Genomic DNA, 13,060 nt, shown 5'->3' with positions numbered 1-13,060 from the left:
CGTGCCTTAACCTTAACTTGAAATATCTGTCCTTTAATAGGACAAACTTGTATCACTGATCTGCCAGATTTTCTTTTAAAGAGAAAGGGTTTCAAATTAGCCACTTAAGCAGTCTGTTACTGGTGTAAAATAAATTCCACTTAATATCATTACAGCATAGGAATAACTACATTGCTCAAATAGATAATCCTGATACACAGCATAATTATTTCAGAGCTGTCATGACACATTTACTGACTGTGTATGTATCCAGCACAGGGAAACACACAGCTTAAGTGCAGGGAGGAGAGGACTGCTAGTGTTGGTTTTTAAAGACGGGATGTGGAAAGTCAAAATAATTCTAGATTACCAAGCGATTAAAGTAAGGGCACGGAAGGAGGATGGTAGGTGATGACATTCCTATACTTGCATTTTCAGTGGGAAAAGAAAAGCCACAACCACTGAAATTTAACTGAAAGTGAGTTCCAAACTCAAAGTAGAATATAATATCATACATGATATATATCTGGCATATAATATCATACCTGACAGATATGTAAAAAGAATGACTATGTTCACATTCAACTTAGTTTAAGCAGAATCCCAAATTTAAATGTCTCTCATCACATAGATATTTGATCTAATCAGAGCAATTTGCTATGAGACCAAAGAGACCTGGCATTTATTTTACTTTATTAGGGATTAAAAAAAAGACCTTTGGCTTTCTAAGCAGCCATTTCATTCATGGCGTCAGCAGCCGATGGCAGCCACATGGAAATGTATGCTGGATATTTGGATAGTTGAAATATTATGTACAGTCAATAGCTTATAACCAGTGAAAATAAGAACATAATTCAGCATAAGTGTCCAAGATAAGATACAAAAAAGCAGAAAGTGCTTGAGTCTACAGGTCTTCCCTGAAAGTTTCAAAAATGTCTAACTCTAAGCAGGTAGGGCTTTTAATAGAATTTGCATAGCAGCATACAAGGTAATTTGCATTAAATATGAACAGGGATTCTTCCATGGCTTTGAAAACAAATATATCCACATGCATATAAGTTAAGCAAGAAGACCTGGAGTTTCACACAAAATTAAAAAAAAAAAATCTGTCATAACCTTTTCTCTTCTATCAGAACCATTTACAGCAAAACCTGTTTCTGAGAGAAACATAATCTTGTCCAGATTCCACACAGCTTAATTTTTTTCCCCCAAGAATAAATTCTGGGTTATCAGCTAAGTGCATTTTTTAGCTGGAAAAATCTTCACCATTCTGCTTAGGAGGATAAATTAAGAAAACAGTAACAATGTCAGCCATTTGTTGTTCATATTTTTCTACTTATAAAAATATAATAAATAATCTCTCCTGCCATGCAATGATTTTCAGTAACAAAGTTTGTGAGAGTACAGATGATAAAAACAGGCACTATTAGACTTTCTTCTAGCCTAAAAGGTGCGGAAACATGGCTTTAAAATAGGTGAAGGAAATGTGACATTTTGATTGCCTGTACATGTTCCAATTACTGAACCTGAAACTCTAGGTAGGTGAGTTTACAGTTACAGCTGTCTAATAAATACTGCATAAACACACATGTATTTCTTCATATAAAATATTAGATACTCATTTCCAAGGTAGGTTCATTTGATGACTTCAGGAAAGGGCTTGCTTTTTCAGAAAAAGAAAAACCTAGCCTTTTCTTTTTCTTTTGTTCCTTTCTATTTCTTTTTCTAAGGAGAGAAGTTTCAGGGAGAGAGGAGGGGGACTTGTCACACACCAGTTGGCTGCTTGCAGGTGTCTGTGTGGAATGTGGAGAAGATGTCTAAGCCCCGGGTGTGGGGGGGGGACAGGAAGTGGCCCATCCGAACTGGGACACTAATGTGCACTTTGCTTTCCATTCTACACACGGAAGCCCACAACACTCTCAATTTTCCTAACGCAAAATGAAAAGTTAGCTAGTTAAATAAAAGGTGAAATATTAAAAATGCCCATTTTTAGTTAAAAATGATTTGCCATATTTTGGCATCTAAATACAAAATATTTAATACGTACTTATCAAGGTGTCCCATTGTGGTTTGAAAAGCCCACAGACACACTTAATTGTCACCCATGCTTGGAAAGCTGTTAATGTAAAACAAGTGGCTTACGGGCTCTTGCTCTTGGGGCAGCTAGTGGACAAAGGAAATCTCCCATATACTTGCATTTCACATCACGACTCAAAAGATATTAAAAACCCTACGGACCTCAGTGCCGTCCGTGCCAGTTCAAGCCCGAGCAAAGCGAGCCGAAGTGCACGCAGGCCCTGCCTCCCCTGCTCCCGTTGCAGCCACACCTACTTTACAGATCGTCACGTAACTGATAAGCGGGTGGCTCAGGAGTTCCCCTGCAAATCTCAGCGACTCAGCCTTTCACGTTAACACAGAAAACTTCCACCAAATGGCTTTGCCGCTGAAGTCCGTGAAGACGTGGTTCAACATCTCACATCATTAATGCTCTCACTGCAGCGTGTCCGAATGTCGCGTCTGAGGGTACTATGTGTTGCAATTCTGCTGCTGGAAATCATAGCTGGACCTTCAAGACATTTCTTTCCTGCCTGAATTGAAAATTTATCTCGGGTGGAACCCATCTTTAGGTTTATGAATTTTCAAAACATAAAAAGCTCCTGAAAGACATTCTTGTCTAGATGTTCATTTCCAGTTTTAAGTGGATCAGATAATTCATTTTTGGAACTTCAGTTAGAAGACGCTGGGCAAGAACAGGCATCTCTCCCAGCCTCTGCCTGGTGCTGGTGTCGCTGCGCACGTGGAAGCAGGACTGACTCGCGGGGGAGACGACGAGGTCACAGTGTCTGCCCAGGGCTGTGCCTGCTCACCAGCCTGTCCCTTCACGTCCCCCACCCCACCGGCCAGTCTGCACTGACACCACAGGCTTCTGTTTTGCATACATGGTGTGTCCTCTTCTCTCCCCGCCCCTCGTGCAGTGCCACCCCCACCCTCCGGTGCTCACGTCCTGCTGTGGCAGTCTGGACAGATGGAGTAAATGACAACTTCTCCTAGACTTTTCTTCAGAGGGCGTGAGCATCCAAATCAATACTACCTTTGCTATCAGATCCAGGAACTGTACAGTCTTGACATTTTACACAGATAGTATACTATTTTGTTGTCAGGTATCTACCTCCTCCAAAATTAGGAAAAACAAACTGGGTGTGATTCTCCAATACCACAAAGTCGACAAGTCTTACTGCCGCTGTGTCCTCGGGATGCCATCTGGCTGGCAATGGTTAACAAAACCTTCCTGGAAGAGATCTGCCCACTAGAAAAGATGCCGTTGAGGAAACCCACCTCAGAGACGATTTCTCCAAACCAGGATCGGTGACGTCCCCGGAACGGCAGTGATATCCAGTTACTCAGATGCTGACGACGAGTAAAGCTCCGCTAACCCTAACCAAAGGCACATTTGGTAAGCAATAAAAAATGGCTTAGCCTAACATGAGGATTTTCCTTTAAAATAAATCTTACTCCCTGGCTCCTACCGAAGATAAAAATCAGAAAAACCTAAACCAAGCGAAACTTTTCTTTCAAAGCAGTGGTTTCCAACTGGCTTTTCAAGGTGGTCCTCACCAGAAAGGGAGTGGAAGGCAAGGCAATCAGAGTTTGCAAGTCCTAAGTCCTAAAGGTAGCACTTAAGAGTGGCAAAGCTTGTGATAAGGTGGGAAGGGGCCAAGGTGGGATGTAGTGACAGCCAGGACAGATAGAAGAACCCTTTGGTGACGCAACTGAAGGACTTCCTAGGGTGGAAGGAGCTAGTGAGGACAGCAAACTCCACCAGGACATGTGGCCTATCTGGAATGACCAGGAAGCGACTTGCTGCTGCAAACTGGCACCTGGGAAGGGACAGTCGTCCTAAACAAGAGAGCAAGGCTAAGCCCAAAACAAATCCTACAGGAAGAAGAAAAAGAAAACAGCTCTTCGCTATTAGGTTATGTCTAAAAAGGGAAACACGACGCATCATCCTTTTTAGCAGGGGAAATAACCCTAATTACTGATAAACCACATTAGGAAACAAGACAATGAATCAACGGCTTCATTTTGGAGCTTATTGGAGTGCTACCATGTCCGGCCAAGGTAGCCTGGGAAAGGCAGGATCATCCTCAAACACGGGGCTGGATCGGCAGAGATCTGCGGGTCCTTGGGAAGGCACTGTGCTGGAGGGGAGAGCAGGCAGCAAAGAGCTTTTTGTGCTTTTCTTGTTTGTTTTTGTTTTTGGAGTTGGAAATACTTCTTGTGACAGTCAAGGCTCTTTTCTGATTTTTTTTTTTTTTTTTGCTGCTCAGACAAGCAGTCCCATACGAGTGACTTTGGCTGACAAGAACGTGTGCAACACAAATACGATCGGCTTCGGACAAGAGTGCAGGTCCATGGTCTGTGGAGAGAGGACATTATCACCACCATATAATACAATTTAATAAAGATGCCAGACAAGCACATTTAAATGTGTTCTACTTTTTAGAACTTGGATAAAGAATGTACCAGAGCTATGGAAACTCTTGGGAACTTAAAGCCACAAACAAAAGTACACTATGAAGGAAGGTTATTCTGGGTCATAATGTAATAGTGGTGTGAGGTTTCACATCCACGATTAGGCGGTGTACTGCGTTCCGCCATGCCTGGTAGGAAGAACTGAAAAGTGGATTTAAAGAGGAATAGCTCATATGGAGACCATTAATTATATTCCTGGGGGAAACCACAGCAAACTCAGCGGAACCATGACCATCTAAGGGCGTGATTTTTGAGACCCCTTGTTGGGTTTGTGGTGGGAATGACAAGTCTCGAGGCTAGTCAGGAAGGCCAGTTAAACTCTCCTTAGCACAGGTGTCCAGGTGAACAGCTGCCACGTGATGGACCAGGAGACCTGGGATGAGGCGATAGCAAGTATGTAGCCAGCCTTTGGCACTGACAGCAGAGACCAGGAAGGGGACACAGTTTAGTGAACTATGGCTTTTAAAGAAAACAACTTATTAGTAACATGGATTATAAAGCACTAGTTTAATCACTAAACTTTGTGTAAAATTAAATGTAAAGCAGGGGCTAAAAATATATAAATAGCCAGGAATCAAACAGGGGTTAAAAATATATAAATAGCCAGGAATAATCTAATCCCTTGCTTGCTAAATGGCAACTGATAACTGGCTAATTTAATAGAGAAGAATTTTTTTTTTATTATTTTTTTTGAGACAGAGCCTCAGCCTCCCGAGTAGCTGGGACTATAGGCATGCGCCACCATGCCCGGCTAATTTTTTCTCTATATATTTTTAGTTGTCCAGATAATTTCTTTCTATTTTTAGTAGAGACGGGGTCAGGGTCAGGGTCTTGCTCTTGCTCAGGCTGGTCTCGAACTCCTGACCTTGAGCGATCCTTCCGCCTCGGCCTCCCAGAGTGCTAGGATTACAGGTGTGAGCCACCGCGCCCGGCCTATAGAGAAAGATTTAACTGTCACTAATGCCCCAGGCGTTTGTAAAGCCCTGGACCATTGCTTATCCATACTCTCCTATGTATGTCCATCATTTAAGATTTCTGCCAGGTGCAGTGGCTCACACCTGTAATCCCAGCACTTTGGGAGATGAAGCACGAGGAGGATCACTTGAAGCCAGGAGTTTGAGACCAGCCTGGGCAACACAGAACCCTGATCTTTACTAAAAAAAAAAAAAAAAAAGAAATAGCTGGGCATGGTGGCGCATGTGCCTGTTGGGAAGCTGAGATCGGAGGATCCCTTGAGCCCAGGAGTTTAAGGGTGCAGTGAGCTGTGATTGCACCATTGCACTGGAGCCTGGCTGACAGAGTGAGACTCTGTCTATAAAAAATAAAATAAAAAATAAGATTTCTAGAGCTGGATATGGAAATCTGGTACTATCTACACTGATAGTCCCAGCTACTCAGAAGGCTGAAGTGGGAAGGTTGCTTGAGCCCAGAAGTTTAAGGCCAGCCTGGGCAACATAGTGAGATCCCGTCTCTTAAAAAAAAATTAAATAATCAAAATAAGATTTTTTTAACTGCAGTTTTCTCATTTGGAGGTTAAACTACAATATCTTTAAGATATTTCAGTTCTAAAATTTCAAGACTGGATGTATCCAAGTTTACATCCATTGTGACTATGTCATTAGACATAAGATTTTGTGTGTGACAAGACTTGAACTGCTGGCTAAATATTGATAAAAGCGAAAAAGTACGACTGTACTCCTTTGTCATGACTTATTATTTTGGATGTGTGACATGTTTCTCTGGTCTAAGAGGAATCATGACTTACTGCTGATATCTCCTGTAAAGAACAAGGAGACCAAAAAAGATGAAGGCTGTGTGGATATATGTGTTTCTTTTTTTCTGATCAGCAGAGTTTCTATAGCAACCACGTCACTTTATTACTCAACTCTTACTCCAACAAACTGCTGGTAAGACCAATGGACAGAATTTATTAAAATTTGCCAGCTTTAGTATTTTATATTTTATTTTTGATAAAAGCCTGTTTCTTACAAGGGCTATTTATTTTTTTTTAATAGTCAAACAAAACTTTAAAAAGAGAATGGTTTCCTAATGTGGGGAAAGAAAAACAACAATAAAAACCTAAACCCAATGCCATCTTGGAAACCAAAGGAAAACGTCCTGGCTCCCATAGAATATCAGTCCATAATTTTCTATATAGGAAGTAAGAAGCGATGAGGAGGAAGGAGAATACCTATTAGAATAAAGATGTTTTCCAGAAACACCCTTACCAGTTCTCCCTCGGGACCACCAAAATCCAGATACAGATTTCGGATGCCGTCATCAGCTGACATTTTCAGCCTTTCGAAGGGGTAGCGGTACAGCATGCTGCTGGAGCCTCCGTTCTCCCTGGAGATAGTGAACCCATTTTCATAGTGGATGGTGAGTCTTACCTCTTGGCCGTTTAACATGCAGCCTGTTGAAGACGAGCAAAACACATCATTAGCAAAGTTAGCAAGTATCATAGGATTCTTCTGACTTCAAAAAAGGAAAAAGAATCTCTTGAGTATGTGTGATGCCTAACCTCCACGGAACCTCCTAACGTGAGTTTTATTCGGGTCACTGTTTTGGTTAACGTCTTGATTGAAATGAGGCAGAAATGACCGTAACTCTCCTTGACATCTGATTTAGTTCAGTTCACTGAGTCTCCCGTGAACGCTCGTGGTGGCAAGTGTGTGCGGGCTGTGTGTGGCACTGGAGAAGTCACGGGCATGGCCCCTGCTCTCAAGGACTTCATAAGCGCATCAGCATAAACACAAAATCCCCGTGTAAGGTACAAAGTACAGGACACGACTAAACACCAAACTAAATAAAGCCGCAGTCAAGAAAAGATCTCCTGCAGGAGATGGGAATTCAGAGAGGCCCTAAAGAATAGGTAAAACTGGATAGGCTGGGAAGGATATTGGACAAGAAGAAAGAACAACCAAAGGAGCAAAGGCAGTGATACTCTTCAGGGGCAGTGACATGGTTTGGTTGGTATTTGGGAAGAAAATAAAGATAATGTTTATCAAAGTTAAAGGCTATACTCCGCAGAAGTCATACACTAAGTCTTATCAAAGACACAATTCAGGCCGGGCGCGGTGGCTCACCCCTGTAATCCTAGCACTCTGGGAGGCCAAGGCAGGTGGATTGTTTAAGCTCAGGAGTTCGAGACCAGCCTGAGCAAGAGCGAGACTCCGTCTCTACTAAAAATAGAAATTATATGGACAGCTAAAAATATATATATAGAAAAAATTAGCCGGGCATGGTGGTGCATGCCTGTAGTCCCAGCTACTCAGGAGGCTGAGGCAGGAAAGTTGCTTGAGCCCAGGAGTTTGAGGTTGCTGTGAGCTAGGCTGACACCACGGCACTCACTCTAGCCCGGGCAACAGAGTAAGACTCTGTCTCATTAAAAAAAAAAAAAAAAAAACAGGCCGGGCGCGGTGGCTCACGCCTGTAATCCTAGCACTCTGGGAGGCCGAGGCGGGTGGATCGCTTGAGGTCAGGAGTTCGAGACCAGCCTGAGCAAGAGCGAGACCTCGTCTCTACTAAAAATAGAAAGAAATGATCTGGCCAACTAAACATATATATAGAAAAAATTAGCCGGGCATGGTGGCGCATGCCTGTAGTCCCAGCTACTCGGGAGGCTGAGGCAGTAGGATCACTTAACCCCAGGAGTTTGAGGTTGCTGTGAGCTAGGCTGACGCCACGGCACTCAATCTAGCCCGGGCAACAGAGTGAGACTCTGTCTCAACAACAACAACAACAACAAAAAAAATAAACAAAGACACAATTCAAAGGACACATCTAAACTGAAAAGATATAAAGAATTTTGATCATCGAGACTGGCAAATGCCATTTATCAAGACTGGTAAAGTCCTTGTTTCACTAACATTTGGGTACAGTTTTGTTGTTACTGCAGGGCTATGAGCGAGAGACCCTCTGAGTCTTGGGAATTAACACAGCCTTCTGTGAGCTGAGCTTAAAATCTCCTAAGGATCAGAGCTGAGCTACGCTTGATCACTGTAAACAGAAAGAATGGTTTCTGAACAAGCACAACACATACCCAGACCCCTGTGTTCTTTCACTCGATTATGCAAAAACATTCAATTAGTTGAGGCAGCTGGTGTGTTTAGGAAATAGCAAAAAAGAGTAATTGTTAAATATTATCAGTGTCCCTCTCAGCACTACTCAGAGAGTTTTGGACAATGGACTTTGAATGTTATGCAACAGTTACCCTCAGAAAAGGAATACTAGGCGGTAAACACGGACAAAGTTAACTACCTGTAGGAATAATCCAACGCAATCTGAATGGCTGAGGGGTTTGGAAGAATAGCCAGATCTCAACCAAAGCAACCAGGTATAGTTTTCAAGAGAAATCAATTGTATTAACATGAGTAAAGCCATACCATAGTCAAGGGTGTAGAGGGATCAGTTCTAGTCTAGAATAGCAACGCTCAAAGAGCAAGTCCTCGCAGCACGGGCTGGAGCAGGCACGACGCAGGTGGGCGAGCGTCCCTGCTGCAGGTGTCACCAGTGGGGTGGGATCAGGCAGTCACAGAGGGCCAAGGCAAGCCAGTAGCCCCCAACGAGATGGTTGTACAATGGGTTTGTTAAGTGTTCTCTTTCAGATCGTTTCCCCGTAGGAGGGACGGAAAGCAGGGCAAATGTCAGTGTGCATGTGTGTCTGTGTCTTTAAAAACAGAATGTTGTTTATGATTACCTCAACCTTGAAAAGGAGAAGTAGGATCGTAACCAATGTGTTTTGGACTAGATACTGAGTTTAGTTTAAAACTTGCAATTAATAAACCAGGTGCTTTTGAATGAGAGCGCTAGTTAATCGGTTTCTCTCTGAACGTTCAGTAGAGCAGTTGAGGCAATGAGACCGCCCCCCGCCACCTGCGGAGGGTCTTAGGAGTAATGAACCAAAGGGGAAATGAGCCTTTGACTCCGACTCAACGACTCTGTGTGGGGTGTGTGTGTAGGGCAGGCACCTGTGAGAAATGGCCTTTTCCTGATGCGACAGAATCTGGGGCTTATTAGCAAAGGTCTGAGCTGTTGCAGGCGGCTTATTATGTCATGATTCAACCAGAACACTTTCAGATGGCTATAAATGCACTGTCCACTCAGATTTATACATAAGTGAGTAAAAAATTGAATATACTGACTTTGCCTAACAGGGTTGTTACTAGAAATATACAAAGACACACCTTAGCAGCACAATAGCAGATATTGAAGTGTAAAAGAAGAAAAACTGTTTTTGAGATAATCGAGGGAGGGAGATAAATAAAAGTCAGTGCTGGGCTCCGCGGTGGGTGCTTCGTGTTCCTTTTGTAGAGCACAGTGTGGGCTGACGCTGGTGGGCAGAGCTGAAGATAAGGGAAGCAACTTCACTATTAGCCTGGACCCAGAATAATCAGAAAATATATATGAAGACTGTCTAGTGGAATTGTGAATTATGTCTTGGTTCTCTAGTTTGCTTGTTCAGTTATTTATTTTTTTGTTGAGACAGGGTCTCCCTTTATAACTTAGGCTGGAGGGCAGTGGCACTATCATAGCTCACTACAACCTCAAACTCCTGGGCTCAAGTGATCCTCCTGCCTCAGCCTCTTGAGTCGCTGGGACTACGGGTGCGTGCCACCTTGCCCAGCTAATTTTTCTACGTTTAGTAGAGACAAGGTCTTGCTCTTGTGCAGGCTGGTCTCAAACTCCTGAGCTCAAGCCCTCCTCCTGCCTCTGCCTCCGAGAGTGCTAGGATTATAGGCGTGAGCCACCGCTCCTGGCCCTAATTCATGTATTCTTATTTCTTGAACTCTCGGCTCCCACAGGGCAGCAGGGAAGATGGGTAATCGCAACCAGTGCACGCTGAAAAAAAATTGTTTGGAGCACTTGTTATTGCTGGGTGTTAGGTGCTGGGAGATACAGAGCTGAATAAGAAATCATTTCTGTTTGGACAAGTGAGAAAGAGAAGGAAACGGGCACAGTGGGAGGGAGAGCTGTAACCGACAGCTGGACAGAATGGTGTAGCGGGGAGGTAGGGGGAACAGAGTAACTCCAAGGAAGTGGAAAAGACTCAATAGAGGTGCTATTTCAGTTGGGTCTTAAATAAAAATGAAAATTATAACAATAGCCACTTTGAGTGTGTACTGTGTGTCAGAATTAGTTGTATATACATGACATTTTAACTCATCTAAAAATGAAAATAATCTTTCAGGGCTTTTTGGGAAAATTATTACTAAATATTATGCGAAACAGACATCCTCATCTCTTAGTCATTTCATCCTTGAGACCTACTCTGTTAACCACTCGTAACCTGGGGCAGGAGTCGGGGACAAGGCAGTGATCAGGGGGGAGGAGGAGGAGTGGAGGAGCGAGGCCTGTGTGCGCCAGACCACTGGAGATCAGAAATGGCTCAGCTAAGACCAATCGTGCCAAACAGAGTACTCTGATGAGAATTTCCCTGTATCGTGAATGAGCCGCACTTCCCAAGTCTCTGATTTCACCTTTAAAGTTTCAATTATTACAGGTTTTGTTTTCTGTTTAAGTTTTTAAAGTATGCTCATTTTAAAAATTGCTTTATTGAGATAGAATTCACATACCATCAATCAGTTCACCCATCTCAAGTGTACAGCTCAATGGTTTAGTATATTCAGAGTTGTATATATCCATTTATTTTAAATGAGCATGTGTTAATTAAAACTTTTCATGCCCTAGCCAACTGAATTAGAATCTGTGCAGGTAGAGCTTGCCCGTGGATTTCCAAGCATTTCCATGGTGCAACAGGCACACCAATATTAATTAATAGGAACCACCAATAGTAATATTCGATTTGGGGTATAATTCCTGATGATTATAACTTAATTGGGTAAATAGGGGACACTGGACTTGAGACAAGAGGGCCAATGTTTGGGCCCCAGCACAATCCGTTATTGTTGGCCCCAGACATCATGGGAAATCCTTAGGCTAAAATTCTAATACTTCTCCCAGCTTCTCTGTCACATTATATTGTAAATTCTTTATAGTGATGGTTTTGGTGTATGGGACTGATGGCTCCCTTAGGTAAAAAAAAAAAAAAAAATAAAAATATTGTTTCCTGATTACAAGCATAATATAATGTTAAAAATCCACACAATGTAAAAGCGGCCTACAATTATACTAGGAGATAGTGTTGGAGAAAAAGCCAGGGGTGTTTATGGAAGAAATTACTCACGGGGAAGAGGCAATGGCCACTTCAGCAGCTAAGATGGGCCTGTCCATCTCCCCCCAGCCTCTCTTGTCGCCCGTCTGTCCCTCTCCCAGGCGAAGGCTGACCCCTCCACCTGTGCTTTGGATCCCACCCACCCCTCCCTTCCCAGAAACCGCACAAGACTGACTACTCCTCCTTTCTCTTGCATTTTCAACACCTCCCTCTAAATCAGATTCCTCCCATTAACTTTTTAAAATGTTCAAGTCTCTCTCATTAAAAGAAATGCCACTACTCAACTCCTTACCTGCCTCCAACTAGCACTCTCCTCTCTCCCTCTCATCAGAGCAAAACTTCCTGAAAGATCCCTCCACACCGTTCGCCCCCGTGTCACCCCTGTTCCCTCTTTGCCCTGTGCAATGTGCCACTACCACCACTAAGCGTCTCCCCAGGGGCACCAATTACCTCCATGTTGCTACATCCCGCCTGCTGCTTCAGCCTCATTTGTACTCATCCTTGGCCGAGCACCCAGCTTCTATTTCTCCATTCTCCCTGTGTAGCTGACCCCCAGCTTTATTCAGGTTTCTATTCTGTCCTTATGTGTTTCGAGTTACTCGTAGACAGCTTCTGGGCCGATCAGAGCATGGCTTTCCCCTGGTGATTGTTACGGTCCAGAGTGAGCGCATGAACCAAACTGGCTCAATCAGATTGAAAAGAACTATGACTGGGAAGAGAAGCCCCCGTACTTCTTTCATTCTTGCTCTTTTTTACATAAGATACTACTTTAATATTCTAGTTTTAGTGGGCATGTTCTATTAATTTCAGCCTAAATCATCCCAACTGATACACAGAACCCTACTGACCACTCCTCTCCCTGAAATACTCTTCCTTTGGCTTCCCTGGCCTTTCCTGTCCCATCAATCCTGATTTTCCTTCTACTGCTCTGTCTACTACTTCTCAAACTCTTAAGTGGAGTTTTTCAGACTGGCTTTTTCAGACCACGGCGATGTTGTTGAGTGTAATGACATACATTAAAACTAACTTTCAGCCAGTTGCAGTGGCTCACACCTGTAATCCTAGCACACTGGGAGGCAGAGGCCGGAGGATCACTTGAGCTCAGGAGTCTGAGGTTGCTGTGAACTAGGCTGGTGCCATAGTACTGTAGCCCAGGTGACAGAGTGAAACTCTGTCTCAAAAAAAAAAAAAAAACAACTTTCTAAGGGATTCCCTAGTAGTAAAGAAATTTAACAGAGCTAGGAGGAAAAACAGCTTATTAACTAATCAATCAATCAGTATTACACCAAGGTGAACACTAGTGAATACAACCTATGTATCTACTTTGTTATGTCTTTTTAAATGAGAGACTCCTCTGGTTACCAGGGTGTAATG

General features: G+C 43.1%; 1 protein-coding gene across 1 annotated transcript in view; it reads right to left on the bottom strand.

Annotated features, from left to right (window-relative positions):
• Positions 1-2,976: 2,976 nt before the first annotated feature.
• The window catches only part of SNTB2 (syntrophin beta 2), an 87,066-nt gene continuing 76,982 nt past the window's right edge, over positions 2,977-13,060 (bottom strand). The window contains exons 6-7 of the mRNA XM_069456546.1: positions 6,741-6,925; positions 2,977-4,396 (exon numbers count right to left, since the gene is read on the bottom strand). Coding sequence (XP_069312647.1) covers positions 4,304-4,396; positions 6,741-6,925 — 278 coding nt within the window. The 3' untranslated portion in view covers positions 2,977-4,303. The remainder of the gene's footprint in view (positions 4,397-6,740; positions 6,926-13,060) is intronic.

This window comes from Eulemur rufifrons, chromosome 23, assembly GCF_041146395.1.
Source record: "Eulemur rufifrons isolate Redbay chromosome 23, OSU_ERuf_1, whole genome shotgun sequence".
NCBI classification, from domain to species: domain Eukaryota; kingdom Metazoa; phylum Chordata; class Mammalia; order Primates; family Lemuridae; genus Eulemur; species Eulemur rufifrons.
This window is presented reverse-complemented; position numbering and strand designations above follow the sequence as displayed.